Raw genomic sequence first — 26,117 nt, 5'->3', positions numbered from 1 at the left:
CCTGACCTTGTGATCCGCCTGCCTCAGCCTTCCAAAGTGCTGGGATTACAGGCGTGAGCCACCGCGCCTGGCCTTTTTGTTTGTTTGTTTTTGAGACAGAGTCTCGCTCTGTTGCCCAGGCTGGAGGGCAGTGGCGTGAACTTGGCTTACTGCAACCTCCACCTCCTGGGTTCAAGCAATTTTCCTGTCTCAGCCTCCTGAGTAGCTGGGACTACAGGCATATGCCACCACACCTGGCTAAGTTTTGTATGTTTAGTAAAGACAGGGTTTCACCATATTGGTCAGGCTGGTCTTGAATTCATGACCTCAGGTGATCCACTCACCTTAACCTCCCAAAGTGCTGGGATTACAGGCATGAGCCATCCCACCCGGCCTTCAGTTATTTCTTTATAGCAGTGCAAGAACACACTAATACAAGGACCAATTTATCATTCCTAGAGTTTTACTTTACCAAGCAAGGACAGTTAAAAAACAACAGGTGGGGGCAGTAGCTCACGCCTGTAATCCCAGCACTTTGGAAAGCCGAGGTGGGAGGATCACTTGAGGCCAGGAGTTTGAGACTGTCCTGGCCAACATGATGAAACCCTGTCTCTACTAAAAATACAAAAATTAACTGGTGGCCAGGCGCAGTGGCTCATGCCTGTAATCCTAGCACTTTGGGAGGCTGAGGCGGGTGGATTGCTTGAGCTCAGGAGTTCAAGGCCTGCCTGGGCAACATGGCGAAACCCCATTTCTACTAAAAATAAAATTTAAAAACACTAGCTGGGCATGGTGGCACATGCCTGTAGTCCCTGTTACTCGAACCTGGGAGACGGAAGTTGCAGTGAGCCAAGATCACGCCACTGCACTCCAGCCTGGGCAACAGAGCGAGACTCTGTCTCAAAAAAATAAAATAAAATAAGATAAAACAAAATAATTAAAAAAAAACAAAAACAAAACCTACTACTGAGAGCCAGACCCAGGCCCACCCATGAATGAGAAAATGTGACAGATGACAAGTAATATTACTCATTACTGAAAAAAGAAAGAGACCATTCAATAAATGTCCTGGTCCAAGTGGTTATCCATAGGGTAAAAAAGTTCAGTCAGATCCCAAACTCACACACTACACAAAAAAAATTCCAGATAAATTAATAATTTAACTGGGAAATAAAAAACATTAAAAATTTTTAGGCCAGGCACAGTAGCTCACACCTATAATCTCAGCACTTTGGGAGGCCAAGGCGGGAGGACTGTTTGAGCTCAAGAGTTTGAGACCAGCCAGGGCAACTGGTGACACCTCATCTCTACAAAAAAAAACAATACAAAAATTAGCCAGGCATGGTGGCACGTGCCTGTAGTCCCAGCAACTTGGGAGGCTGGGGTAGAAGGATGGCTTAAGCCCAGGAGGTGGAGGTTGCAATGAGCCGAGACTGAGCCACTGCACTCCAGCCGGGGTGACAGAGCAAGACCCTGTCTCAAAAAAAAAAAAAAAAAAAAAAAAAGAGAAAAGAAAAAGAGAAAGAAAAATTTTCATAAGAAAATGGCCAGGCACAGTGGCTCATGCCTATAATCCCAGAGCCCAGGAATTCAAGACAAGCCCAGGCAATAAAGCAAGACTTTTCTCTAAAAACAAAATACAGACGGCTGGGCATGGTGGCTCACGCCTATAATCCCAGAACTTTGGGAGGCCAAGGCAGGTGGATCATCTGAGGTCAGGAGTTCGAGACCAGCCTGACCAATATGGTGAAACCCTGTCTCTACTAAAAATACAAAAATTAGCCAGGCGTGATCGTGGGCGCCTGTAGTCCCAGCTACTCAGGAGGCTGAGATAGAATTGCTTGAACCAGGGAAGTGGAGGTTGCAGTGAGCTGAGAGCGTGCCACTGCACTCTGGCCTGGACAACAGAGCAAGACTCCATCTCAAAAAAGACAGGCAATAACAAATGATGGCAAGGATGTAGAGAAAAAGTACTCTCGTACACTGTTGGTGGGAATGTAAATTAGTACAGTCACTATGGAGAACAACAGTATAGAAATTCCTCAAAAAACTAAAAATAGAACTACCATATGATCCAGCAATCCCACTGCTGGGTATTTACCCCCAAAAAAGGAAATCAGTATATCAAAGAGATACCAGCACTCCCATGTTCATTGCAGCACCGTTCACAACCACCAAGATTTGGAATCAAACTGAGTGTCCATCAACAGATGAATGGAGAAGAAAACGTGGTGCATATACACAGTGGAATATTATGCAGCCATAAAAAGGAATGAAATCCTGTCATTTGCAACAACATGGATGGAACTGGAGGCATCATGTTAAGTAAAAGAAGCCAGGGACAGAAAAACAAATTTTGCATGTTCTCACTTATTTGGGGGAGCTAAAAATTAAAACAATGGAACTCAGGGAGATAGAGAGTAGAATGGTGGGTACCAGAAGTTAGGAAGGGTAGTGGGGAGAGGGGGAAAATTTGGGATGGTTAGTGGATACAAAAATATAGTTAGAATGAATAAGACCTAGTATTTGATAGCACAATAGGATGACTACAGTGAATGATAGTTTATTGTATATTTAAAAATAACTACAAGTTGGCTGGGCACAGTGGCTCACACCTGTAATCCCAACACTTTGGGAAGCTGAGGCGAGTGGATCACCTGCGGTCAGAAGTTCGAGACCAGCCTGGCCAATATGGTAAAACCCCATCTCTACTCTCTACCAAAATACAAAAAAATTAGCTGGGCATGGTGGTGCACACCTGTAATCCCAGCTACTCGGGCAGCTGAGGCAGGAGAATCGCTGGAACCTGGGAGGTGGATGCAGTATGCTGAGATCGTGCCACTGCACTCCAGCCTGGGGAATAGAGTGAGACTCTAACTCAAAAAAAAAAAAAAACAAAAAAACTACAAGTGGAATCACAATGTTTTTAACACAAAGAAATCATAAATGCTTGAGGTGATGGAAACTGCAATTACCCTGATGTAATCATTATACATTGTAGGCCTGTATCAAAACATCACATGTACCCCATAAATACATATACCTATTATATACCCATAATAATTAAAAAGTTAAGACGGGGAAAAAAAAAAGTCACTGATAAACTTTTAAGACTAGAACTTTACAAGTTCGGCCGGGCACAATGGCTCATGCCTGCAATCCAGGCACTTTGGGAGGCCGAGGTGGGAGGATCACCTAAGGTAAGGAATTTGAGACCAGCCTGGCCAACATGGGGAAACTCTGTCTCTACTAAAAATACAAAAATTAGCTGGGCATGGTGGCAGGTGCCTGTAATCCCAGCTACTAGGGAGGCTAAGGCAGGAGAATTGCTTGAACCCAGGAGGCAGAGGTTGCAGTGAGCCGAGATCACACTATTGCACTCCAGCCTGGGCAACAACAACAAAACTCCATCTCAAGAAAAAAAAAAAAAAGAACTTTACAGGTTAAACAATTAAATATAGGTTGCATTTTTTTTATTTTATAATTTAAAAATTTTAAAAGACGGGTCTCCTATGTTGTCCAGGCTGGTCTGGAACTACTGGGCTCAGGCGATCACCCCACTTCGGCCTCCCAAAGTGCTGGGATTACAGGTGTGAGCCACTGTGCCCAGCCAAAAATAGGCTGCATTTTGATGATGGCTGAACAACAATGTGAATGTACTTAATGCCACTGAACTATATGTTTACAAATGGTTAAAAAGGTAAATGTAGCTGTGCGTAGTGGCTGACGCCTGTAATCCCAACAGTGTGGGAGGCCAAGATGGGCAGATCGCTTGAGTTCAGGAGTTCAAGACCAGCCTGAGCAACATAGGAAGACCTGGTCTCAAAAAAAAAGGTAAATCATTTTTTTCTGGAGACAGTCTCGCTCTGTCGCCCTAGCTGGAGTGCAGTGGCTCAGTCTCGGCTCACTGCGACCTCCACCTCCTGGGTTCAAGCGATTCTTGTGCCTCAGCCTCCAGAGTAGCTGGGACTACAGGCACCCACCACCACACCCGGCTAATTTTTTTTTTTTTTTTTTGGTATTTTAGTAGAGACATGGTTTCACCATGTTGGCCAGGGTGGTCTCAAACTCCTGAGCTCAGACAGTCCACTCGCCTCAGCCTCCTAAAGTGCTAGGATTATAGGCATGAGGCACCGCGCCCGGCCAAAAAAAGGTAAATCCTATATGCATTTTACCACAATTTTTTTTTTTTTTTTTTGAGACAGAGTTTCGTTCTTGTTGCCTAGGCTGGAGTGCAGTGGCGTGATCTCGGCTCACCGCAACCTCCACCTCCCGGGTTCAAGCACTTCTCCTGCCTCAGCCTCCCAAGTAGCTGGGATTACAGGCATGCGCCACCACACCCAGCTAATTTTTTGTATTTTTAGTAGAGACGGGGTTTCTCCATGTTGGTCAGGCTGGTCTTGAACTCCCGACCTCAGGTGATCTGCCCACCTTGGCCTCCCAAAGTGCTGGGATTACAGGCGTGAGCTACTGCGCCTGGCCACAATTTTTTTTTAAACTAAAAAAAAAAAAAAAAATTTTAAGGGCAAAAAATTGATTGCATATGCCAAAGAAATAATAAAGGATCAGTATTCCACTTAGGAATGCACAAAATAAAAACAAAAAACCCTCTTTAAAGTGGAATAAAATTAGCCGGGCTTGGTGGCGCATGCCTGTAATCCCAGCTACTTGGGAGGCTAAGGCAGGAGAATCGGAGGCGGACGTTGCGGTGAGCTAAGATTGCGCCACTGCACTCCATCCTGGGCAACAAGAGTGAAACTCTGGCTCAGGAAAAAAAAAAAAAAAAAAGTGAAACAGTTCCTCCCCTCCCCTGGGATCCTCTTGTCTACCTGTGCACATCTGCAGGGCTTCCAGCTCATCGGCGTTGAGGTGCACGTAAGAGTGAAGGATGGTCCAGTCCTGTCGGTGCCACACCAGGGCAGGCAGAGTCCTGGGGAATCAAGGCAAGAATTCAAGTTGTTGCTGGTCCACACCTTAAAGACTCAGCCTGCCCCTTCTCCTCTTCCTGAGGAGGAAATGAAGAGGGTAGAGTCTACAGCTAATCAGGGACAGAGGTGAGACCAAGCCTCAAATGTGCTAACCTCTGGGCTTCAAATTAAAGCAATGCAATGTTTTATTATTTATTTTTTTGAGATGGAGTTTCACTCGTCACCCAAGCTGGAGTGCAATGGTGCGATTTTGGCTCACTGCAACCTCCACCTCTGGGGTTCAAGTAATTCTCCTGCCTCAGTTTCCCAAGTAGCTGGGACTACAGGCGCCTGCCACCACAGCCCGGTTAATGTTTGTATTTTTAGTAGAGATGGGGTTTCACCATGTTGACCAGGCTGATCTTGAACTCCTGACCTCAGGTGATCTGCCTGCCTTGGCCTCCCAAAGTGCTGGGATTACAGGCATGAGCCACTGCACCCAGCCTCTATGCAATGTTTTAAACTCTGCTTTTGGGGATCAGATCAGCTACAGAAAGCTCAAGGTGAAGTTTTAAAAGATCCATGTGGTAGCAAGGAGTGACGCTTCTAAGGTTTCCCTCTGAAAATCCCACTCTGGAGACTGTCATGGAAAGGAAGTCTGAGGGTAAAATTCAAAGTCACCTCTGCAAGCAAGAAATTTTCTGGAAGTCTCCCATTTATATTTAAAATTTTAGTAAAATTCGCAAACCAAATGTGTTTGTTTTCCTAAGACACAGGTTTCTCTGAAAAAAACTTATGGTAGAATAATGACTGCAACAAGATGTATCAGATTTATCTGTGGCTTCATGAACCCCCTGGTGCCTTGCTAAATATCTCAGAAGATGTGACCACTCCAGTTTAAGTAGCATATGTAGAGGGGGAAAAGGTGATGGGATAGAAAATATAGGCTTTGGGACCCAGAGAGGGCAGGGTAAAAGTTCTGGCCCGCTCACTTAAAGTCTGATGCAATAATGATCATAACAATAATAACTTCTAAAGTGTGTCTTACAGGCTAGGTACATGTTAAGCATCTTACACAAATTATTTCCAGTCTTAAAAACAAACTCGTAAGTAGATATTATGATCTTCATTTTACAGATAAAGGAACACAGGCTCTGAAACAATCAATATCTTTTGTTTTGTTTCTGTGACAGGGCCTCACTCCGTTGTCCAGGCTGGGGTGCAGTGACATGATCATGGCTCACTTCAGCCTCCACCTCCTGGGCTCAAGCGATTCTCCCACCTCAGCCTCCTGTGTAGCTCGGGCTACGGGTGCATGCCACCATGCCTGGCTAATTTTTGTATTTTTTTATAGAGATGGGGTTTTGCTGTGTTGCTCAGTCTGGTCCTGAACTTCTGGTCTCAGGCAATCTGCTAGCCTCAGCCTCCCAAAGTGCTGGGATTACAGGTGTGAGCCACCATGCCCGGCCAACATTCAGTATCTTTTATGTGTTCACAGAGCTAATAAGTTGCCCTCCCAAGATTTTAACTCAGGTCTTTCTGACTATGAAGCCTTTGTTCTTTTCATTACCTTATACCTATACTCTGCCAACCTTAATTTTCTCATTCATAAAACAGGGTAAAAATACTTCCTTGCAGGCTTCTTGTTATACGAGTAAATTGAATAATTTAAGGTATCTTATAAAATGCCTGACATACAGTAAACCCAACAAGAATGCTAAGTCCTCTTCCTTTTAAAGAAGGACCTGGCCGGGCGCAGTGGCTCATGCCTGTAATCTCAGCACTTCGGGAGGCTGAGACGGGCAGATCACGAGGTCAATAGATCGAGACCATCTTGGCCAACATGGTGAAACCCCATCTCTACTAAAAATACAAAAATTAGCTGGGCGTGGTGGTGCGCGCCTGTAGTCTCAGCTACTCGGGAGGCTGAGGCAGGAGAATTACTTGAACCCAGGAGGTGGATGTTGCAGTGAGCCAAGATCACGCCATTGCACCACTCCAGCCTGGCGACAAAGTGAGAGATTCTGTCTCAAAAAAAAAAAAAAAAAAAAAGGAACCTAATGGCTGGGTGTGGTGGTTCATATCTGTAATCTCAACGGAGGCAGGAGAATCACTTGAGCCCAGGAGTTCGAGACCAGCCTGGCCAACATAGTGAGACCCGAGAAACCTCATCTCAACAAAAAATATAAAATAAAATAAAAATGAAAAAAATTTAAAAGGACCTAATAACAAGTTAGATTTAGTAAATAAAAAACCTTTAAAAATCTGTGTGGCAGGTGGGGGAGCTGTTAGAGGGGGCAGGGCCTGGCAGGCACCTCCTGGCCCTGAGCTGACCCCCCTGGCAAAACAATTATTAACAACAACAAAATCTATATGTATTTTGGCCGGGCACAGTGGCTCACACCTGTAATTCCAGCACTTTGGGAGGCCAAGGCATGAGGATCGCTGGAGCCTAGGAGTTTGAGACCACCCTGGGCAACACAGCAAGACCCCATCTCTACTAAAAATGAAAATAAAATTTAAAAAATCTATATGTACTATCAAAATAAGAGTCTTTGTCCTGCTCTAAAACTTTTTAATTAAAACAAGAAAAAAAAAAGACTCTTTGATAAAACTGAACAGAAGGACAATTTACCTGAAACGGGTCAGCAAACTATGGCCCACAGGCTAGCTGCCTGTCCTTGAAAATAAAGTTTCACTGACCACAGCCATGCTGAGTCATTTATGTACGTGTCCTCCATGGTTGCTTTTGTGCTACCCAGGCAGTTGAATAGTTGGGACAGTGACCATATGGCTCACAAACCTAAAATATCTACTGTCTGGCAAGGAAAAGTTTGCTAACCCCCTGCTCTAAAATAGTCATAAATAGTCCAAATCAGTGACCTTGAACTACTAGAGCTAAACAGAAACTTCAGACCAAAGGTGGTATTTCACCACATGCTATTTATAGCAAATGTGCAACACAGCAGAGCACACAGTAACATCTAGTGCTGCAAACTGTCTGCCAACAAAGTTAACACTTTTTTATAATTAGAGATGATACCTGGTAAACTCCTGGACCGCTTCTATCTTGGGGTGATACACCACAATTCTTTTCTTTAGCATCAGTGCTGTATGTAAGATAACAGTTTCCATTCCAAACTGAGATACAATGTCTTCAAAAAAGAGAAATTGTAATGTTACTGCATTACACATCATGCAAAGAAATAAAGATTTTTTTTGTTTTTTTTGAGACCGAGCCTCACTCTGTCACCCAGGCTGGAGTGCAGTGGCAAGATCTTTGCTCACTGCAACCTCTGCCTCCTGGGCTCAAGCGATTCTCCTGCTTCAGCTTCCCGAGTAGCTGGGATTACAGGCACACACCACCACGCCTGGCTAATATTTGTATTTTTAGTAGAGACGGGGTTTCACCATGTTGGCCAGGCTGATCTTGAACTCCTGACCTCAACTGATCCACCCATCTCAGCCTCCCAAAGTGTTGGGATTACAGGTGTGAGTCACAGCACCTGGCCTACAAAATTATTTTTAATACAGAGAATTTAGGCAAATGTTGTAAAGCATACAAACACTTTATTTGGTGGAAGAGTAGATCTATCCTGTGTCGGCTTCCCAGGACGTGTGCTCTGCCCCGCAAGAGACTCTATGATGGGATGCATAGAGGAAGCTAGACTCACAAAAAACTGAAACAACTGATGTGAAGGGAACCAGCATCTTTCTGTATCATTAAAACTTCCTGATTAAAAAAAAAAAAAAAAAAAATGTCTGCCAGGTGCAGGGTGACTAATGTCTGTAATCCCAACACTTTGGGAGGCCAAGGTGGGAGGATCACTTGAGCCCAGGAGTTTGAGACCAGCCTGGGCAACACAGGGAGACTGTCTCTAAAAAATGTTTAAAAATTAGCTGGGGCTGGGCACAGTGTCTCACACTGTAATCCCAGCGCTTTGGGAGGCCTAAGCAGGTGGGTCATCTGAGGTCAGGAGTTTGACACCAGCCTGGCCAACATGGTGCAACCCCATCTCTACCAAAAATACAAAATTAGGCTGGGCGCAGTGGCTCATACCTGTAATTCCAGCACTTTGGGAGGCCGAGGCAGGTGGATCACCTGAGGTCAGGAGTTCGAGACCAGCCTGGCCAAAATGGTGAAACCCCATCTCTACTAAAAATATAAAAATTAGTGGCCGGGCACAGTAGCTCATGCCTGTAATCCTAGCACTTTGGGAGGCCGAGGCAGACGGATCACCTGAGGTCAGGAGTTCGAGACCAGCCTGACCAACATAGAGAAACCCCATCTCTACTAAAAATACAAAATTAGGCAGGCGTGGTGGCACATGCCTGTAATCCCAGCTACTTGGGAGGCTGAGGCACTTGAACCCAGGAGGCGGAGGATGCGGTGAGCCAAGATCACGCCACCCAGCCTGGGCAACACTTGATGGAGCGAAACTCCATCTCAAAAAAAAAAAAAAAAAAATTAGCTGGGTGTGCTGGCAGGTGCCTGTAGTCCCAGCTACTTGGGAGGCTGACGCACAAGAATCGCTTGAACCTGGGAGGCAAAGGTTGCAGTGAGCTGAGATTGTGCCACTGCACTGCAGCCTGGGTGACACAGTGAGACTTTTGACTCAAAAAAAAAAAAAAAAAAAAATTAGCTGGGCATGGTGGTGTGCATCTGTAGTCCCAGCTACTCGGGAGGCTGAGGTGGAAGGATTGCTTGAGCCCAGGAAGTTAAGGCTACAGTGAGCCGTAATTGTACCACTGCACTTCAGCCTCAGTAACAAAGCAAGACCCTGTCTCAAAAGGAAAAAAAATAAGTCTATTAACTCCCCCATGTCCCCCATTATAATTACTTAAGTCCTTAAGTTAGCCTGACAAACACCTACCACCTCAACAGGGATGCTGAGAAAATTCAAAGAACAGCGGGATCAAAAGCAAAGACAGATGGGCACCATAGGAGGACACGACAGAGGGCAGCCTCGCCTTCAGAGTGCCCCTCGCCCCCTGCTCAGGGACCCTGAAGTCTGTGGCTTAGGCCTGAGCTGTCTGCATTTTGGATTTTCCAGCTGGAACTTAAATTAGGAGCTTGTGGTCAAGGCCTTGGGCTCTTCAGATGACAGAGATAACTGCTAAGATCTAAGAAAAGAAATGTAATCCATGAAGACCTCGAGCCACAAAATTCAGCCCACCAGCGAGAAAACATTTCTAAAATAGCCAATAGAATAATATGGAAACAAATACCACAAAAACCTGTTTTCCTCTGAGAGAATTCTAACTCAATAAGGAAATACAGGGGTTAAAAGTACCCTCTTGTGTACAAATGATATGAAAAATATGTAAATAAAAATAATGTATGGAAGGATTAGAATTATCTAGTTATCAGATAATTCTAATTAGATAATCTAATTATCTAATTATTCTATTAGGCACAATAGGATCTAATGAGACTGTTTTTGGATTGGGGATTTTGTTGTTGGAAGGGTTTTGTTTTTACCTTCTTTTTTTTGTTTTTTTGGTTTTTTTTTTGAGACGGAGTCTTGTTCTGTTGCCCAGGCTGGAGTGCAGTGGCGCAATCTCGGCTCACTGCAACCTCCGCCTTCCGGGTTCAACTGATTCTCCTGCCTCAGCCTCCTGAGTAGCTGGGATCACAGGCGGGTGCCACCACGCCCGGCTAATTTTTTGTATTTTTAGTGGAGATGAGGTTTCACCGCGTTAACCAGGATGGTCTCGATCTCCTGACCTCGTGATCCGCCTACCTCGGCCTCCCAAAGTGTTGGGATTACAGGCGTAAGCCACTGTGCCTGGCCTGTTTTTTCCCTTCTTACCTTTGATGGAGCCAGCCAGGTAGGCCTTTCGGGCATCAAAATCCTTACTAAGGAAAGAGCCATTTTCTTCACTCTGGCATATCCCCTTTGTGAGAACTGCAATATAACTCTCCATCATTTTAACTGGGCTCCCATGTTTCAGGTACATTCTGTAAGAAAGGACAACAAAGCAACTGTGCTTTCATTTGGCACAAATCACGTAGAGACGTGCACCCAGGCTGGTATGGGTGCCTTCTCAAGAATCCGAGGCCACCTTGCTACTGCCCTTCTGAATGCTTCACTCTTCTTTTTTTTTTGAGACAGAGTCTCACTCTGTCGCCCGGGCTGGAGTGCAGCGGTGCAATTTTGGCTCACTGAAACCTCCACCTCCTGGGTTCAAGCGTTTTTCCTGCCTCAGCCTCCCGAGTAGCTGAGATTACAGGTGTGCATAACCACACCCTGCTAAGTTTTGTAATTTTAGTAGAGTTGGGGGTCTCACCATGTTGGCCAGGCTGGTCTCGAACTCCTGAACTCAGGCAATCCACCCACCTCAGCCTCCTAAAGTGCTGGGATTACAGCTGCACTTACTGCTGAGTTACTGCGCTTGGCCTGAATGCTTGAATCTTTTCACGTAGAAAGTAGTATTACTTTCAAGTAGCGTCATATTAAATATATATTAAAAATATATTTCAAAGAAAAAGCAGCCGGGCGCAGTGGCTCATGCCTGTAATCCTAGCACTTGGGAGGGCAAAGCAGGCGGATCACCTGAGGTCAGGAGTTGGAGACCAGCCTGGCCAACATGGCAAAACCTTGTCTCTACTAAAAATACCAAAAAAAAAAAATTAGCCAGGTGTGGCAGCACATGCCTGTAATCCCAGCTGCTCAGGAGGCTGAGGCAGGAGAGTCGCTTGAACCAGGGAGGCAGAGGTTGCAATGAGCCAAGATTGCACCACTGCATTCCAGCCTGGTTGACAGAGCAAGATTCTGTCTCAAAAAAAAAAAAAAAGGAAGAAAAGAAAAAGCTTGAGAGACCTTCAACAATTCTTTGGACTCAGCTGTCTCCTTACATCTGGGAGCCCATTGTCGTTACTAAGGCAGGAGAATGAAGTACGAACTTCCTGAGCTCCCAGGATTCTCAAGAATGTTGTGCACTTATCCTGTGTCTTACATTCACAACTGGGGTTCTCAGTCATACAACTGTTTTATTACTGAGATTTCCTTTGACAAGAAAGGAGTTTTACGCACTGTTCACAGAGAAACCAGTAATTAGTTATAGAACCCATACTTATTATTAAATGAGTTCCCAGAGGTAGCTATATTTAGATAATTAAGAAATCAAAACTCCTTTAGGTTTCTGGTGATAAATGCACATTAGACATTCATCATCAAGTTAAAGCTTCTAGAAAATGCTGACAGGAAACTGGCTGCGTTTATAGCTCACATGTGGAATCCGTCTCTTCCCCTTGAAATCTCTTCCTGTGAGCAACTAAAATAAAATTTTGCTTGAGAAACATGACTGGGTCTATTTGGGCCTTTCAGGAGCTGGTGGGATAGAAAATCGGGAAGAAAATAAAACATATTTAAGACAGATCACTTGAGGGCCGGGCACCGTGACTCACGTCTGTAATCACAGCACTTTAGGAGGCTGAAGTGGGCGGATCACTTGAGGCCAGGAGTTAGAGACCAGCCCCCAGCCCGGGCAACACGGTGAAACCCTGTCTCTACTAAAAATACAAAAATTAGCTGGGCCTGGTGGCTCGCACCTGTAATCCCAGCTACTTGGGAGGCTGAGGCAGGAGAATCGCTTGAACTCAGGAGGAGGAGGTTGCAGTGAGTCAAGATCACGCCACTGTACTCCAGCCTTAGCAACAGAGCGAGATTCTGTCTCAAAAAAAAAAAAAAAGACAGATCACTTGAAAATTATATTTATCATAGACTCAATGAAAAAAGCAAGTGTTTTAACTGCTTGCCAACTTTTGTCAATCATCAGTGTTTTTTTAAAAATTACTAATTCAATTCACAACTTGAGGGAAAAAGGTAGAGAACGATGAATGTGGTGAGCTTTCCCACATGTCAAATACATTCAAACCCAGAACCCACACACAGGCTCACACAGGGAGAAAAACTTCTCTGATAGGGTATAAAGAAGGAGGTCATCGGAGTTGTGTGGGGTGGGGATCAGGAGGTAGAACTGGAGTCTGGGAACAGGAGGAGGAGGGAGCTTAGTTTTCACTGTATATTCTCCTGTATTTCTAAATGTGCTTTATTACTACCAACAACAAAAAAATCAAAATGCCATTAACTTTCTAAAATAGAGGCCAAGCGCTGTGGCTCATGCTTATATAATCTCTGCACCCTAGGAGGCCGAGGCAAGAGGCTCACTTTAGGCCCGGAGTCCGAGACAAGCCTGGTGAACATGGTGAAACCCCGTCTCTACTGAAAATATAAAAATTAGCCAGGTGTGGTGGTGTGTGCCTGTAATTCCCACTACTTGGGAGGCTGCAGCACGAGAATCACTTAAACCCATGAGGTGGAGGTGGTAGTGAGCCGAGATGGCGCCACTGCATTCCAGCCTGGGTGACAGAGTGAAACTCTATCTCAAAAAAAAAAAAAAAATTATAAAATAGAAACAATACACAGTAATAGAAAAGAGAAACATAAGGTTGGTAGGATAAGATGACTTCCTACATGACAACCCTGGGCCAGGAGAGCTAAAACACAGGGGGAAATCCCCCCAAAACCACTCCACAGGAAAAGCCCACAGTGCGACCCCGAGCACCTTGTTCAGATAGACATCCATAGGCTGCCACACCTGGCCTGGACAGCTGAGTGCAAGTGTGCATGAAACCCCGGTTCTCTAGCAGGGCCACTAGCAGCAAGCGACTAGAGGCTGAAGAGGACCACAGCAGTGAAACTGCAGCCACACAGGGAATGAGGTTCCCTCCTGCGGGCTTCCACTGCCGCTGTGAGCAGCAAGCTGTGTGTGGAAGGCATGTCTGCCTGCTCCTCACTAGAAATGGAGGGAGGCAACTCCATGTCAACCTGTCATGAAGAAAAGAAGTCTTTGCCTATGAGTGTGTGTATGTACACACAGACATGTGTGTGTGTGTGCGCAAATACTTGGGCGTGCATACATGCAAGAGTGGGTATAGTGCTGCAGGAAGGGGCAGGAAGCAGAGGAGGCGGCTGGCAGTAGCTCCGAGTCCTCACTTCTCTTGCACTGTGACGGGAGAGGAAATCCAGGATACTACAATGCCACGCACTGCACAAGTTGAGAAACCCTCTGGGCCTCCTTCTGGGCAGGAAGTGGGGTCTGAAGCAACCTTGCCTTTTGGACTCCAGAATATTTCCCAGTGAATTCAGTTGAGCAACATAACCCTGACTCAACCAAATGAAATGGGAGTCTAGTGTTTGTTCAAAAATATCTCTGTAGTGTTTTTAGTTTATGGCTTCTGGATAGCGTCTTTTCTGGCAATAATAATCTCCCTTTGTGTAAGTGCCACATTAGCAGACAACTGTTTATCCACAGTGAGACATTCACCTGGTTCTTAGGAGAGTAGGAAGCTTTTTTATTCTGGCTGGTTGCAAAAATGGTGAAATCTCATTTAGCCAAGATATAATCCAACTGAAACCCTTAGGTAATGAGAAGATAGTCTTATGATAGAGTTTTTCTCTTTTTTTTTTTTTGCTTCTTTTGGTGTGTGTATATACATTCATGCACAAAAATAGCCAAAAGGCTACCATTTATTAGGCTTATAAAACAAAAACAATTCCCTTCACCCACAGTGCTCCCAAAAATCTCTGTATTAGGGAAAAGCCTGACAGTAACATGACACCTAGAATTATAATTCTATCTAGTAACAACAATATATTTTTTTTAAAGGGCCAGGTGCAGTGGCTCATGTTTGTAATCTCAGCGCTTTGAAAAGCCAAGGCAGAGGATCACTTGACCCCAGGAGTTCAAGACCAGCCTGGGCAACATAGTAAGACCACCTTTCTACAAAATATATATATATTTTTTAATTAGCCAGGAGCAGTGGCACACATCTGTAGTCCTAACTACTTGGGAGGCTGAGGTGAGAGGACTGTTTCACCCCAGGAGTTCAAGGTTACAGTGAGCTATAATCATGCCACGGCACTCCAAGCTAGGCAAAAGAGCAAGACCCTGTCTCTAAAAAAAAGACAACAACCAAAAACAAAAAAAAATTCACAACTAAAACCCTGCAAGGCAGGGCGTGGTGGCTCATGCCTATAATCCCAGCACTTTGGGAGGCCAGGGCGGGCGGATCACTTGAGGTCAGGAGTTCCAGACCAGCCTGGCCAACATGACAAAACCCCGTCTCCACTAAAAATACAAAAAATTAGCTGGGCGTGGTGGCACCCACCTGTAAATCTCAGTTACTCGGGAGGCTGAGGCAGGAGAATCGCTTGAACCTAGGAGACAGAGGTTGCAGTGAGCCAAGATCGCCCCACTGCACTCCAACTTGGGCAACAAAGTGAGACTCCGTCTCAAAAAAAAAACATAATAAATAAAACTCTCCAAAAGCCTTCATCATTAAGAAAGAGCTAATATCTTAAGAAAGAGCTAATATCTTTAACACATAAAAAAAGAGTTTCATCACGCCTATAATCCCAGCACTTTGGGAGGCCAATATGGGCAGATCGCTTGATCTCAGGAGTTTGAAACCAGCCTGGGCAACATGGTGAAACCCTGTCTCTACAAAAAATATAAAAAATTGGCTAGGCATGGAAGTGCGCACCTGCAGTCCTTGCTACATGGGAGGCTGAGGTGGGAAGATCACCTGAGTCCTGGGAGGTCAAGACTGCAGTGAGCCATGATGAAGCCACTGCACTCCAGCCTGAGCAATAAAGTGAGACCCTGTCTCAAAAAAAAAGAAAAAGAAAAAGAAAAAGAAAAGAAAATAGACTGGTATATTTTAGATAAATTTTTCAACAATGGAGATGAAACTAAAAGAGTCTAGCTAAATCGTGACTAACCAATTAATCAGAATTCCCTAGCTTCTCAGCATTCCAGCTAAGAAATGTGTTCTTGTGCTTCGGCATAATTCTTTCCCCAAAATGACTGCACACACACACCTTGACACATATGAATCAGTTTACCATGTCATAAGGCCCTTAACTTATCCAGCCTACTAAGGGAATTCTAGACTGGAAGTGAACAGAAGTAACAGACCAAAAGTAGGAAGTGACTCAAAACACCCAGGAGCTACAATAGCTATAAAACTGCTTCTTCTCTTCCCCTAGATCATTTACCCAAATAAGAGAAGTATCAACAGAGCAAAAGAGAAAGGCCCTCTTTACAGTCTGTGAAGGGCTACTACAGATTATGCTGGGGAGACAAGGCTGAACTTTGCTCTCTCAGTGTAGAAATCTGCTATGTAACTATGTTAAGGTCTTCATTTTGTACATTAGCATTTAATATAATTTTTATACAGACCTACACAATATCCTAGTGAAGGCAGCATACTTCTCTGGGTTAAAATCTTTGGCAGTCAGAACAATAGAAAAATGAGTCACCTGTTCAAAAGAAACAAAAAAAATACACTTCTTAAATACACTTTAGCAGAATTTTTATTACTATATTCTAACAAACCTTTTATACAAGACACAACAGTATTAAAAGAAAAAGACCAAAATGTAACAAGTCCTCACTTGCTTCTTTATACTTCTGCATGTGCATATGTATTACATATACGTATATATTGAATTTCCTACATAAGAATGCAATAGAGAAAAAAATTTTTTCAGAAATCAAAAATACTTCACTCAAATATAAAAAAAAGTACATTTCTACTTAATGTCCCCTAATCTCATCAAAGTAGAAGAAGTGCTAAATCAGACTCATCAATTTAGCAACTGCTTATCTTTTCTCCCCCATACTTTTTCACTATTTTATTTTACCTATTTTTTTTTGAGTTGGGGTCTCACTATGTTGCCTAGGCTGGACTTGAACTCCTGGGCTCAAGAGATCCTCCTGCCTCAGCCTCTCAAGTAGCTGGGACTACAGGCACCACCACCACACCCTTATTTTACTTATTTTTATTGATACATAATAGATGTATATATTTTTCCAGTATATTTTTTCCTTTTCTTTTTTTTTTTTTGAGACATTTGCTCTGTTGCCCAGGCTGGAGTGCAGTGGTGTAATCTCAGCTCACTGTAACCTCTGCCTCCTGGGTTCAAGCAATTCTCATGCCTCAGCCTCCTAAGCTTCCAAGTAGCTGGGATTATAGGCACACCACCATGCCCAGCTAATTTTTTGTATTTTCAGTAGAGACAGTGTTTCACTCTGTTGGCCAGGCTGGTCTCGAACTCCTGGCCTCAAATGATCCACCCACCTCAGCTCCCAAAGTGCTGGGATTACACGCATCAGCCACCGCACCCAGACTATTTATCTTTTCTTTATGCTGAAAACATTCAAATTATTCTATTTTGAAATTAATAGATTATTCTTAATCATAGTCACACTACAGCTCTGTCGAATAGCAATTGTTCTTCGTTATAAAAGGATGAAAAACAACAAAATACATCTCAGTAACAACCATACAGCTTCTGAACTAACTCTCTGCAGGGTGCTATAAGCTAAAAAGTACTATTATAAGAAGCTTTGGCTGGGCACGATGGCTCACACCTGTAATCCCAGCACTTTGGGAGGCCGAGGCAGGTGGATCACAAGGTCAGGAGTTCAAGACCAGCCTGGCCAAGATGGTGAAACCCCATCTCTACTAAAACTACAAAAATTAGCCAGGCATGGTGGCGGGTGCCTGTAATCCCAGCTACTCGAGAGGCTGAGGCAGGGAACTGCTTGAACCCAGGAAGCAGAGGTTACAGTGAGCTGCGATTGCGTCCCTGCACTCCAGGCTGAGCGACAGAGTGAGACTTTGTCTCAAAAAAAGAAAAAACCTTTATTTACTAATATGCCTCTATATTATAAATTTCTGATAATCATATACCTAATATTTCCACTAATGAGACAAAATTCAGAATTTCATAAATACAAAACTTTGAAGAGATACATTTAAAATGAAGAGTAGGTGGTAGTGCATGCCTGTAGTCCCAGCTACTTGGGAGGCTGAGGCACGAGAATCGCTTGATCCTGGGAGGCAGAGGTTGCAGTGAGCCGAGATCACACCACCGCACTCCAACCTGGGTGACAGAGCAAGACTCCATCTCAAAACAAAACAAAACAAAACAAAAAGAACTTATTGAGCAATAAACCAAAGATTTCATTATATATTGAAACCTATCTTTTTGGCCAGGTGCGGTGGCTCGCGCCTGTAATCCCAGAACTTTAGGAGAAAAGACAGGAGGATCGCTTGAACTCAGGAGTTCAAGACCAGCCTGGGCAACAAAGTGAGACCTCATCTCTACAAAAAATTTAAAAACCAGCTGGGCATGGTAGTGCACACCTGTGCTCCCAGCTACTCAGGGAGCTGAGGAGGGAGGATCACTTGGGCCCAGGAGATTAAGGCTGCAGTAAGACATGATTGCACAATTGCACTCCAGCCTGGGTGACAAAATGAGACTCTGACTCAAAAAATAAAAATTAAAAATTGAAGTTAAAAAAAAAAAAAGAAAATTAGCTGGACGTGGTGGCGAATGCCTGTAATCCCAGCTACTCAGGAGGCTGAGGCAGGAGAATCGCTTGAATCTGGGAGATGGAGGTTGCAGTGAGCCGAGATCATGCTACTGCACTCCAGCCCGGGCAACAAGAGCAAAACTCCCGTTAAAAAAAAAAAAAAAAAAAAAAAAAAAGTATCTTCTTGCAAATTTATATTTTGTAACTATGAATCTGTTTTGTCTTAAACCTTCTACAGTTTCTAAATTGTTACCTTCCTGCTATTTTAAATGTAATTTTTAAAATTTAAGCTGGTATTCTAGTCATGCTTCACATAGTCCCACTATTGGCTATAAATTAGCCCTAAAACGGGAAAAAAACGTCTGTTTGGGTACATGCCAGAGGCTCGGATAAAGTATTGTTCCAATATTCTATTCTTTCCTGCTGGTTGCTTGGGATTAGGAAAGCCCACGATTACCACATCCTAGTCTTCCACATGTCACACTGATACTGTTCATACCAAACAACACACCAAGAAAAGTCTACTTAATACGCGAGCTGCCTTAAATATTCTTTCTAAATTGTTTTTTTGTTTGTTTCTTTTTTTAAGACAGAGTTTCCCTCTTGTTGCCTAGGCTAGAGTGCAATGGCGCAATCTCAGCTCACCACAACCTCTGCCTCCCGAGTTCAAGAGATTCTCCTGCCGCAGCCTCCCGAGTAGCTGGGATTACAGGCATGCGCTACCACGCCTGGCTAAGTTTTGTATTTTTAGTAGAGATGCGGTTTCTCCATGTTGATGAGGCTGGTCTTGAGCTCACAACCTTAGGTGATGCACCCGCCTCAGCCTCCCAAAATGCTGGGATTACTGGCGTGAGCCAACGCGCTCAGCCTGCCTTTCTAAATTCATAATTTATCCTGGCCGGGTGCATCACCTGAGGTCAAGAGTTCAAGACAAGCCTGGCAAACATGGTAAAACCTGTCTCTACTAAAAATACAAAAAATTAGCCAGGCGTGATGGTGGGTGCCTGTAATCCCAGCTACTCGGGAGGCTGAAGCAGGTGAATCGCTTGAACCCGGGAGGCAGAGGTTGCAGTGAGCCGAGATTGCGCCATTGCACTCCAGCCTGACCAACAGAAAAACTCCACCTCAAAAAAAACAAAAACAAAAAAAAAGGGGGAAAGACCACATATTGCTGTACTGCTCAACAATATATCAACTACAGGGTCTGTCATACAATAGACAACAATAAATATTTATAGAATGAATGAGAGTGAAGTGTGAAAGAAAATATTCCCAATGAAAATAATATTTAATATTTTCTTTTTTTTTTTTTGAGACGGAGTCTCGCTCTGTCACCAGGTTGGAGTGCAGTGGCACGATCTCGGCTCACTGCAACCTCCGCCTCCCAGGTTCAAGCGATTCTCCTGCCTCAGCCTCCTGAGTAGCTGGGACTACAGGGGCACGCCACCACGCCCAGCTAATTTTTGTATTTTTAGTATAGACGGGGTTTCACCATGTTGGCCAGGATGGTCTCGATCTCTTGACTTCGTGATCCGCCCGCCTCGGCCTCCCAAAGTGCTGGGATTACAGGTGTGAACCACCATGCCCAGCCTATTATGGGTTTTTTTTTTTTTACCTTCACGCAATCATACCTTTTTCAAAATGGAAGAATCTGGAACTTCAATTGTTGTGATATAAAACCACGTTCTTCTGTACTGACCAAAGACAAAGGGATGAAGAAGTTTGTTTTCATCTGTAAGGCAGCATTTTCTCAGCAGCAGGTTCCTTAATGTGGCTGTCGTGGAAGGATAACACCACACCCACAGAACTTCTCCATTTGTGTCCTTTTCTACGGTGGAAAGATGGTCACTGTGAGAATGTCAAACAGCAGCAAGGAAGTGAATTGATTGGTTACTCAGAAACACTTAGTGGAATCAGTTTTAACATCCCATTTTACAAAGCAACTCAGAGTACTTGAGACCCCAAATTCCCACCTATCTCTACTGCTCAAATTATCTAGCTGTCATGATCCTGAATTACAGGCCACCTGAGTAAAAAGTTTTTATAACAAACCATGAATGAAAATTCAGCCTTAGAGATATGGTAGAGTTTTGGCCGGGCATGGTGGCTCATGCCTGTAATCTCATTACTTTGGGAGGCCAAGGCGAGTGGATTACCCGAGGTTGGGACTTCGAGACCAGCCTGACCAACCTGGAGAAACCCTGTCTCTGCTAATAATACAAAAATTAGCTGGGTGTGGTGGGGTATGCCTGTAATCCCAGCTACTCAGGAGGCTAAGGCACGAGAATTGCTTGAACTCAGGAGGCAGAGGTTGCAGTCAGCCAAGATCGCGCCACTGCACCCTAGCCTGGGCAACAGAGCGAAACTTGGTCTCAAAAAAAAAAAAAAAAAAGAGACAGATGTTAGAGTTTCTCTCTATCTCCTCCCACACAAATGCTTATAAACTAAAATTACATTAAGTTTTTAACTAGTTGAAATAATTCCTTTTTTTTTTTTTTTGAGGCAGAGTCTCACTCTGTCACCCAGGCTGGAATGTACTGGCGCTCTCTTGGCTCCCAGGTTCAAGCGATTCTCCTGCCTCGGCCTTCCAGGTAGCTGGGATTACAGGTGCCCACTACCATGCTTGGCTAATTTTTGTATTTTTAGTAGAGACAGGGCTTCGCCATGTTAGCCAGACTGGTCTTGAACTCCTGACCTCAGGTGATCTGCCCACCTCAGCCTCCCAAAGTGCTAGGTGGAATAATCCTTTAGATGGAGTTTTGCTCTTATTGCCCAGGCTGGAGTCCAATGCAGTGATCTCAGCTCACCACAACCTCCATCTCCCAGATTAAGCGATTCTCCTGCCTCAGCCTCCCTAGTGGCTGGGGTTACAGGCATGCACCACCACTCCTGGCTAATTTTGTATTTTTAGTAAAGCTGGGGTTTCGGTTTCTCCACATTGGTCAGACTGGTCTCAAACTCCTGACCTCAGATGATCTGCCCGCCTCGGCCCCCCCAAAGTGCTGGGATTATAGGCGTGAGCCACCGTGCTCAGCCGAATAATTCTTAATAAATACATAGAAAAGGTTTGTCGAAAACAAAACTGGAGATGAAGAAAATGGTGAAATCTTTCAAACCACGTTGCACACTGTGTGAATTTTGTATTTAAAATTGTTTAGGCCAAGCATAATGGCTCATGCCTACAATCCTAACGCTTTGGGAAGCTAGGAGGATCACCTGAGGCCAGAAGTTCCAGACCAACCTGGGCAACATAGTGAGACCGCATCTCTACAAAAAAAAATTTTTAATTAGCTGGGCATGGTGGTGCATGCCTATGGTCCCAGCTACTCAGGAAGCTAAGGAGGGAGGATCACGTTAGCCCAAGATTCAGAGGTTGTCGTGAGCTATGCACCACTGCATTCCAGCCTAGTCAACAAAGAGAGACTCTGTCTCTAAAAACTACAAATAAAAAATTGTTATTGAAAACAGAATTACCATTCCACCCAGTAATCTCACTACTGGGTATCTGCCGAAAGGAAAAGAAATCATTATATTTAAACAAACACTCACATTCTTTTTTTTTTCCTCTCTCTCTCTTTAGAGACAGGGTCTCACTCTGTCACTCGGGCTGCAGTGCAGTGGCGCGATCTCAGCTCACTGCAACCTCCACCTCCTGGGTCCAAGTGATTCTCCTGCCTCAGCCTCCCAAGTAGCTGAGATTACAGGCATGTACCACCACGCCCAGTTAATTTTTTGCCTTTTTAGTGGAGACAGGGTTTCGCTATATTGGCCAGGCTGATCAACTCCCAGCCTCAATTGATCCACCTGCCTCAGCCTCCCAAACTGCTGGGATTACAGGCATGAGCCACCACGCCTGGCCTCTTTTTTTAATTTCTTTTTTTGAGACGGGGTGGGGGGGGGGGGTCTCGCTCTGTCACCCATGCTGGAGTACAGGGGCATGATCTCAGTTCACTGCCACCTCTGCCTCCTAGGATCAAGCAATCCTCTCACCTACAGGCACACCACACCCGGCTAATTTTTGTATTTTTTGTAGAGACAGGGTTTTACCACGTTGCCCAGGCTGGCTGCAAACCCCTTTTAAATGCATGTTAGTGTGAATAATTAAAAAACTGCTGAGTTCAAAATATGATCATATGTCATCTTTTTATTTGCTATTAGTAGATAAAGACAGTTTAACTTAGCTTTAGTTCAAAAGTACCTTCTGGAGAAACTAAGTTACTTAGGTTTTGTTTTGAAGCAGTTTGAAAATCATATTAGAAATGAATATAGTAATCCGCCTGGACAACATGTCGGTATCCCATTGCCACAAAAAATACAAAAATTAATCGGGTGGTGGTGCACGCCTGAGGTCCCAGCTACTCGGAGGCCGAGGCGGGAGGATGATTTGGGCCTGGGAGGTAGAGGCTGCAGAGAGCGGTGATTGCGCTACTGCACTCCAGCCTGGATAAGAGGGAGACCCCGTCTAAAAAAAAAAAAAAGAAGAAAAAGAAATAAATACAGTAAGCGATTCCCACATAAACGCACTGCTTTGAGGCACTGAAAAATAATCAGCATATTTCTTCAGTTTTGCTAAAGCCTAAGCAATGTTATTGTGCACTTCGGGAATAGAAAGAGTTTAGGGGTGTGCAAAAATCTCGGGAAAATAAAACTTTTTCGAAGGCAACCAACGAGTTCCACCCCCTAAATACTGCGCGAGGCTGCCCAAAGATCCCAATGTGATATTTTTTAATTATGGAAGATAATTACATTCCTCAGAGCTAACCGAGATTCCACCACACACGACTGTGTAGAAACTCCTGCTTTATGCACAAGCTCGATCACATGATGCAGGAGCTCTCCACTGGTGGGGACTGGGGGCTCTGGGCTACACTGCGAGGGTCCCACTCCCGGGTCTGTACTGCCTATGGTGTGTCCGTGCACAATGACGGCCTAGGCCTCCATTTGCTCCTCCGTGAAGTGGGCGTCAGACGTTTCCCACGGCCCCTCGGTCCTTGGTGAGAGCTAAAAGGAGACAATGTGTGTACAACGCGCAGCACCCGGCCCAGCAGTCTCCAGCTGCCCGGTCCCACGATGGGGGCCGTCCGGGCGGGCAGTCACCCGTGGCTCCGAGGCAGCCGCCCGCGCCGCCAGCCGGCTGCTCCCGCTCGGCCCGACCCCGCCCGCGCAGCGCCCCTCGCAGCCGCCCAGCCTGGGCGCGCTCGACGTCCCGGCTCCGCCGGGCAACCCGGGGCGTGCAGGGTGAGTTCCACCCCGGAATCTTGGAGGTCCCCGGGCTCCCTCGGGCCGGGCGGGCCCCACAGGCGGCCGCCGGCGGGCGGGCGAGGGCGGCGGGCCGGGTCCCCTGCGCCAAGGAGGCCGGGCCCCGCAGCCCCCAGTCCAGGCCCAACAGGGAGGGGGCCGCGCCCTCCTCATGCGGGCGGCGCCGGGGGCCGCGGGAGCCCCGGCTGCCCCGGGCCGAGGTGGAACAGAGGCAGAACCAGGGTGCGGGCTTGCCAGGCAGGGCGCCTACGTCCTCACCGATCAGCCCGACTCCAAGCATCAGCTGAGTGTCCGCCACTTCGGCCGCAGCCATCTTCCGCCGCCGCGGCGCGCAGCTGTGGCTGCCGCCTGCAAGACCCGCCTCGCACCCGAGGCCCGCCCCGCCCGCCGTAGGGTCCGTCCCCATCAAGGCCCCGCCTCCCTCCCCGGCCCATCACAGGCCCCGCCTCCCGCTGTAGGACCCGCCTCCCTCCCGCCCCGCCCCATCACAGGACCATCAACCCCCACGTCGGCCCCGCCCCACCCGCAGGCCCACCTATTCCAGCCCCCGTCCTCCCTGCCAGGACCTGCTCAGTGCAGCTCCACTCGTCTTCTGCCCGTGGCCCTTCGCCCTTGGAAACCTCCTTGAGTCTCCGCAGCCTGCCTCAATTTCTCTAATCCAGCTGTTCATCCTTCTTCTTCTCAATCCACTCCAATCTCTCTTCCCGTTTTAGGCTTTCCTTGTTCTACCTCTGCCCTCTGGTCAAGCTCAAAGAACAGGTCACCTTGTTCCTAAAAAGAGGCGTCCTGAGGATGGAGGAAGGGTCTCCATCCATTCCTTCATCCAGCCATCCCCAAAACAAAACAAAAAAAATTGAGGGCCTAATAAGGCATTGGGGATACCTTATAGGGCTGAACAAGACAAAGCAGCCCACTGGGGAAGACAGACAACTGGCGAGTAGAATAAATAATCCAGGCCAGGTGAGGTGGCTCACGCCTCTGATCCCAACACGATGGGAGGCCAAGGCAGGAGCATCACTTGAGGTCAGGAGTTCGAGATCAGCCTGGGCAACATAGTAAGACCCATCTCTACAAAAAAAAATTAAAAAATTAGCCAGGCATAGTGGCATGCACCTGTAGTCCCAGCTACTCTCGGGCTGAGGCAGTAAATCCTTTGAGCCCAGGATTTTGAGGCTGCAGTGAGCTGTGATCCTGCCACTCACTCCAGCCTGGGTGACAGAGTGAGACCCTGTCTCAAAAAAAAAAAATAGATGATAGATAATAGTAAAACAGCTCAGAATGATATGTGCCCTGGAGGCAAAGAAACTGCAGTGTGTTAGAGAATGGGGGTGTGCTGCTCTAAAATGGGTGTCAAGAAAGGCTTCTCGGAGAAAGGGATATTTGAACTGAGATCTGAATGATGGTAAAGACTCAGACAGTGGAAGATTTGGCTCCAAGATTCCTCCTCTGGATCTACTGTCTGCCCCCCAACCCCAAGTCACATAGAGCTAATTAGGGAGGGTCCTTGGTGTCTGCAGGAATACAATCCCACCCTCATCTTTTTTTCTTTTTTCTTTTTTTGAGATGGAGTCTCGCTCAGTTGCCCGTCCTGGAGTGCAATAGCGCGATCTCGGCTCACTGCAACCTCCGCCTCCCGGGTTCAAGAGATTCTCCTGCCTCAGCCTCACGCGTAGCTGGGATTACAGGCGTGAGCCACTGCGCCTGTTTTTTTCTTTTTTCTTTCTTTTCTTTGGAGACAGTTTCTCGCTATGTTGCCCAGGCTGCAATTTATACATTGGAGTATATTTAGGTGTGTATATGGCATTCCTGTTTCTCTCACTAAACTGAACCCCTGGAAGGCAGCACCCCGAACTACGTGCCCTTCAATTCTCTGGGCTTCCTGTTGTAGTATAACTGTTAATGTGTCTAGTTCTCACAGAAAACAAGCAGGTGTTTAGAGGCTGAGGAGTGGGACACAGATGTGGAATCAGTTTGGAAGCCAACTAGAAACTTGCACTAGGCGGGGCGCGGTGGCTCACGCCTGTAATCCTAGCACTTTGGGAGGCTGAGGTGGGTGGATCACGAGGTCAGGAGATTGAGACCAACCCGGCTAACACGGTGAAACCCTGTCTCTACTAAAAATACAAAAAATTAGCCGGGGGTGGTGGCAGGTGCCTGTAGTCCCAGCTACTTGTGAGGCTGAGGCAGGAGAATGGCGTGAACCTGGGAGGCGAAGCTTGCAGTGAGCCGAGATCGCGCCACTGCACTCCAGCCTGGGTGACAGAGCGAGACTCCATCTCAAAAACAAACAAACAAAAAATTACAAAAATTAACTAGGCATGGTGGCAGGTGCCTGTAATCCCAGCTACTCAGGAAGCTGAGGCAGAGTGGCTTGAACCCAAGAGGCGGCGGTTGCAGTGAGCCAAGATCGCGCCGCTGCATTCCAGCCTGGGCGACAGAGTGAGACTCCATCTCAGAAAAAAAAAGAAAAATCCGGCCAGGCGCAGTGGCTCACGCCTGTAATCCCAGCACTTTGGGAGGCCGAGGCGGGCGGATCACAAGGTCAGGAGATCGAAACCATCCTGGCTAACACGGTGAAAC

The 26,117-nt window shown here is 45.9% G+C and overlaps 1 protein-coding gene across 3 annotated transcripts in view; it reads right to left on the bottom strand.

The window, feature by feature from the left end:
• DENND10 (DENN domain containing 10) overlaps positions 1-23,958 on the bottom strand; it is a 33,515-nt gene extending 9,557 nt beyond the window's left edge. The window contains exons 1-6 of one of the 3 annotated variants that reach the window (XM_024253941.3): positions 23,796-23,958; positions 19,910-20,106; positions 16,137-16,216; positions 10,700-10,848; positions 7,930-8,041; positions 4,809-4,909 (exon numbers count right to left, since the gene is read on the bottom strand). In XM_024253941.3, coding sequence (XP_024109709.2) covers positions 4,809-4,909; positions 7,930-8,041; positions 10,700-10,848; positions 16,137-16,216; positions 19,910-20,106; positions 23,796-23,943 — 787 coding nt within the window. In that variant the 5' untranslated portion in view covers positions 23,944-23,958. Of the gene's footprint in view, positions 1-4,808; positions 4,910-7,929; positions 8,042-10,699; positions 10,849-16,136; positions 16,217-19,909; positions 20,127-23,024; positions 23,280-23,795 lie in introns of all 3 variants that reach the window. The other 2 variants (XM_054522951.2, XM_063727782.1) reach the window with 2 other exon arrangements.
• Between the last annotated feature and the right edge of the window lie 2,159 nt (positions 23,959-26,117).

This window comes from Pongo abelii, chromosome 8 (assembly GCF_028885655.2).
Source record: "Pongo abelii isolate AG06213 chromosome 8, NHGRI_mPonAbe1-v2.0_pri, whole genome shotgun sequence".
Taxonomy (NCBI): Eukaryota; Metazoa; Chordata; class Mammalia; order Primates; family Hominidae; genus Pongo; species Pongo abelii.
Note: the sequence above shows the minus strand (reverse complement) of the source record. Positions and strands in the feature narration are given on the sequence as shown.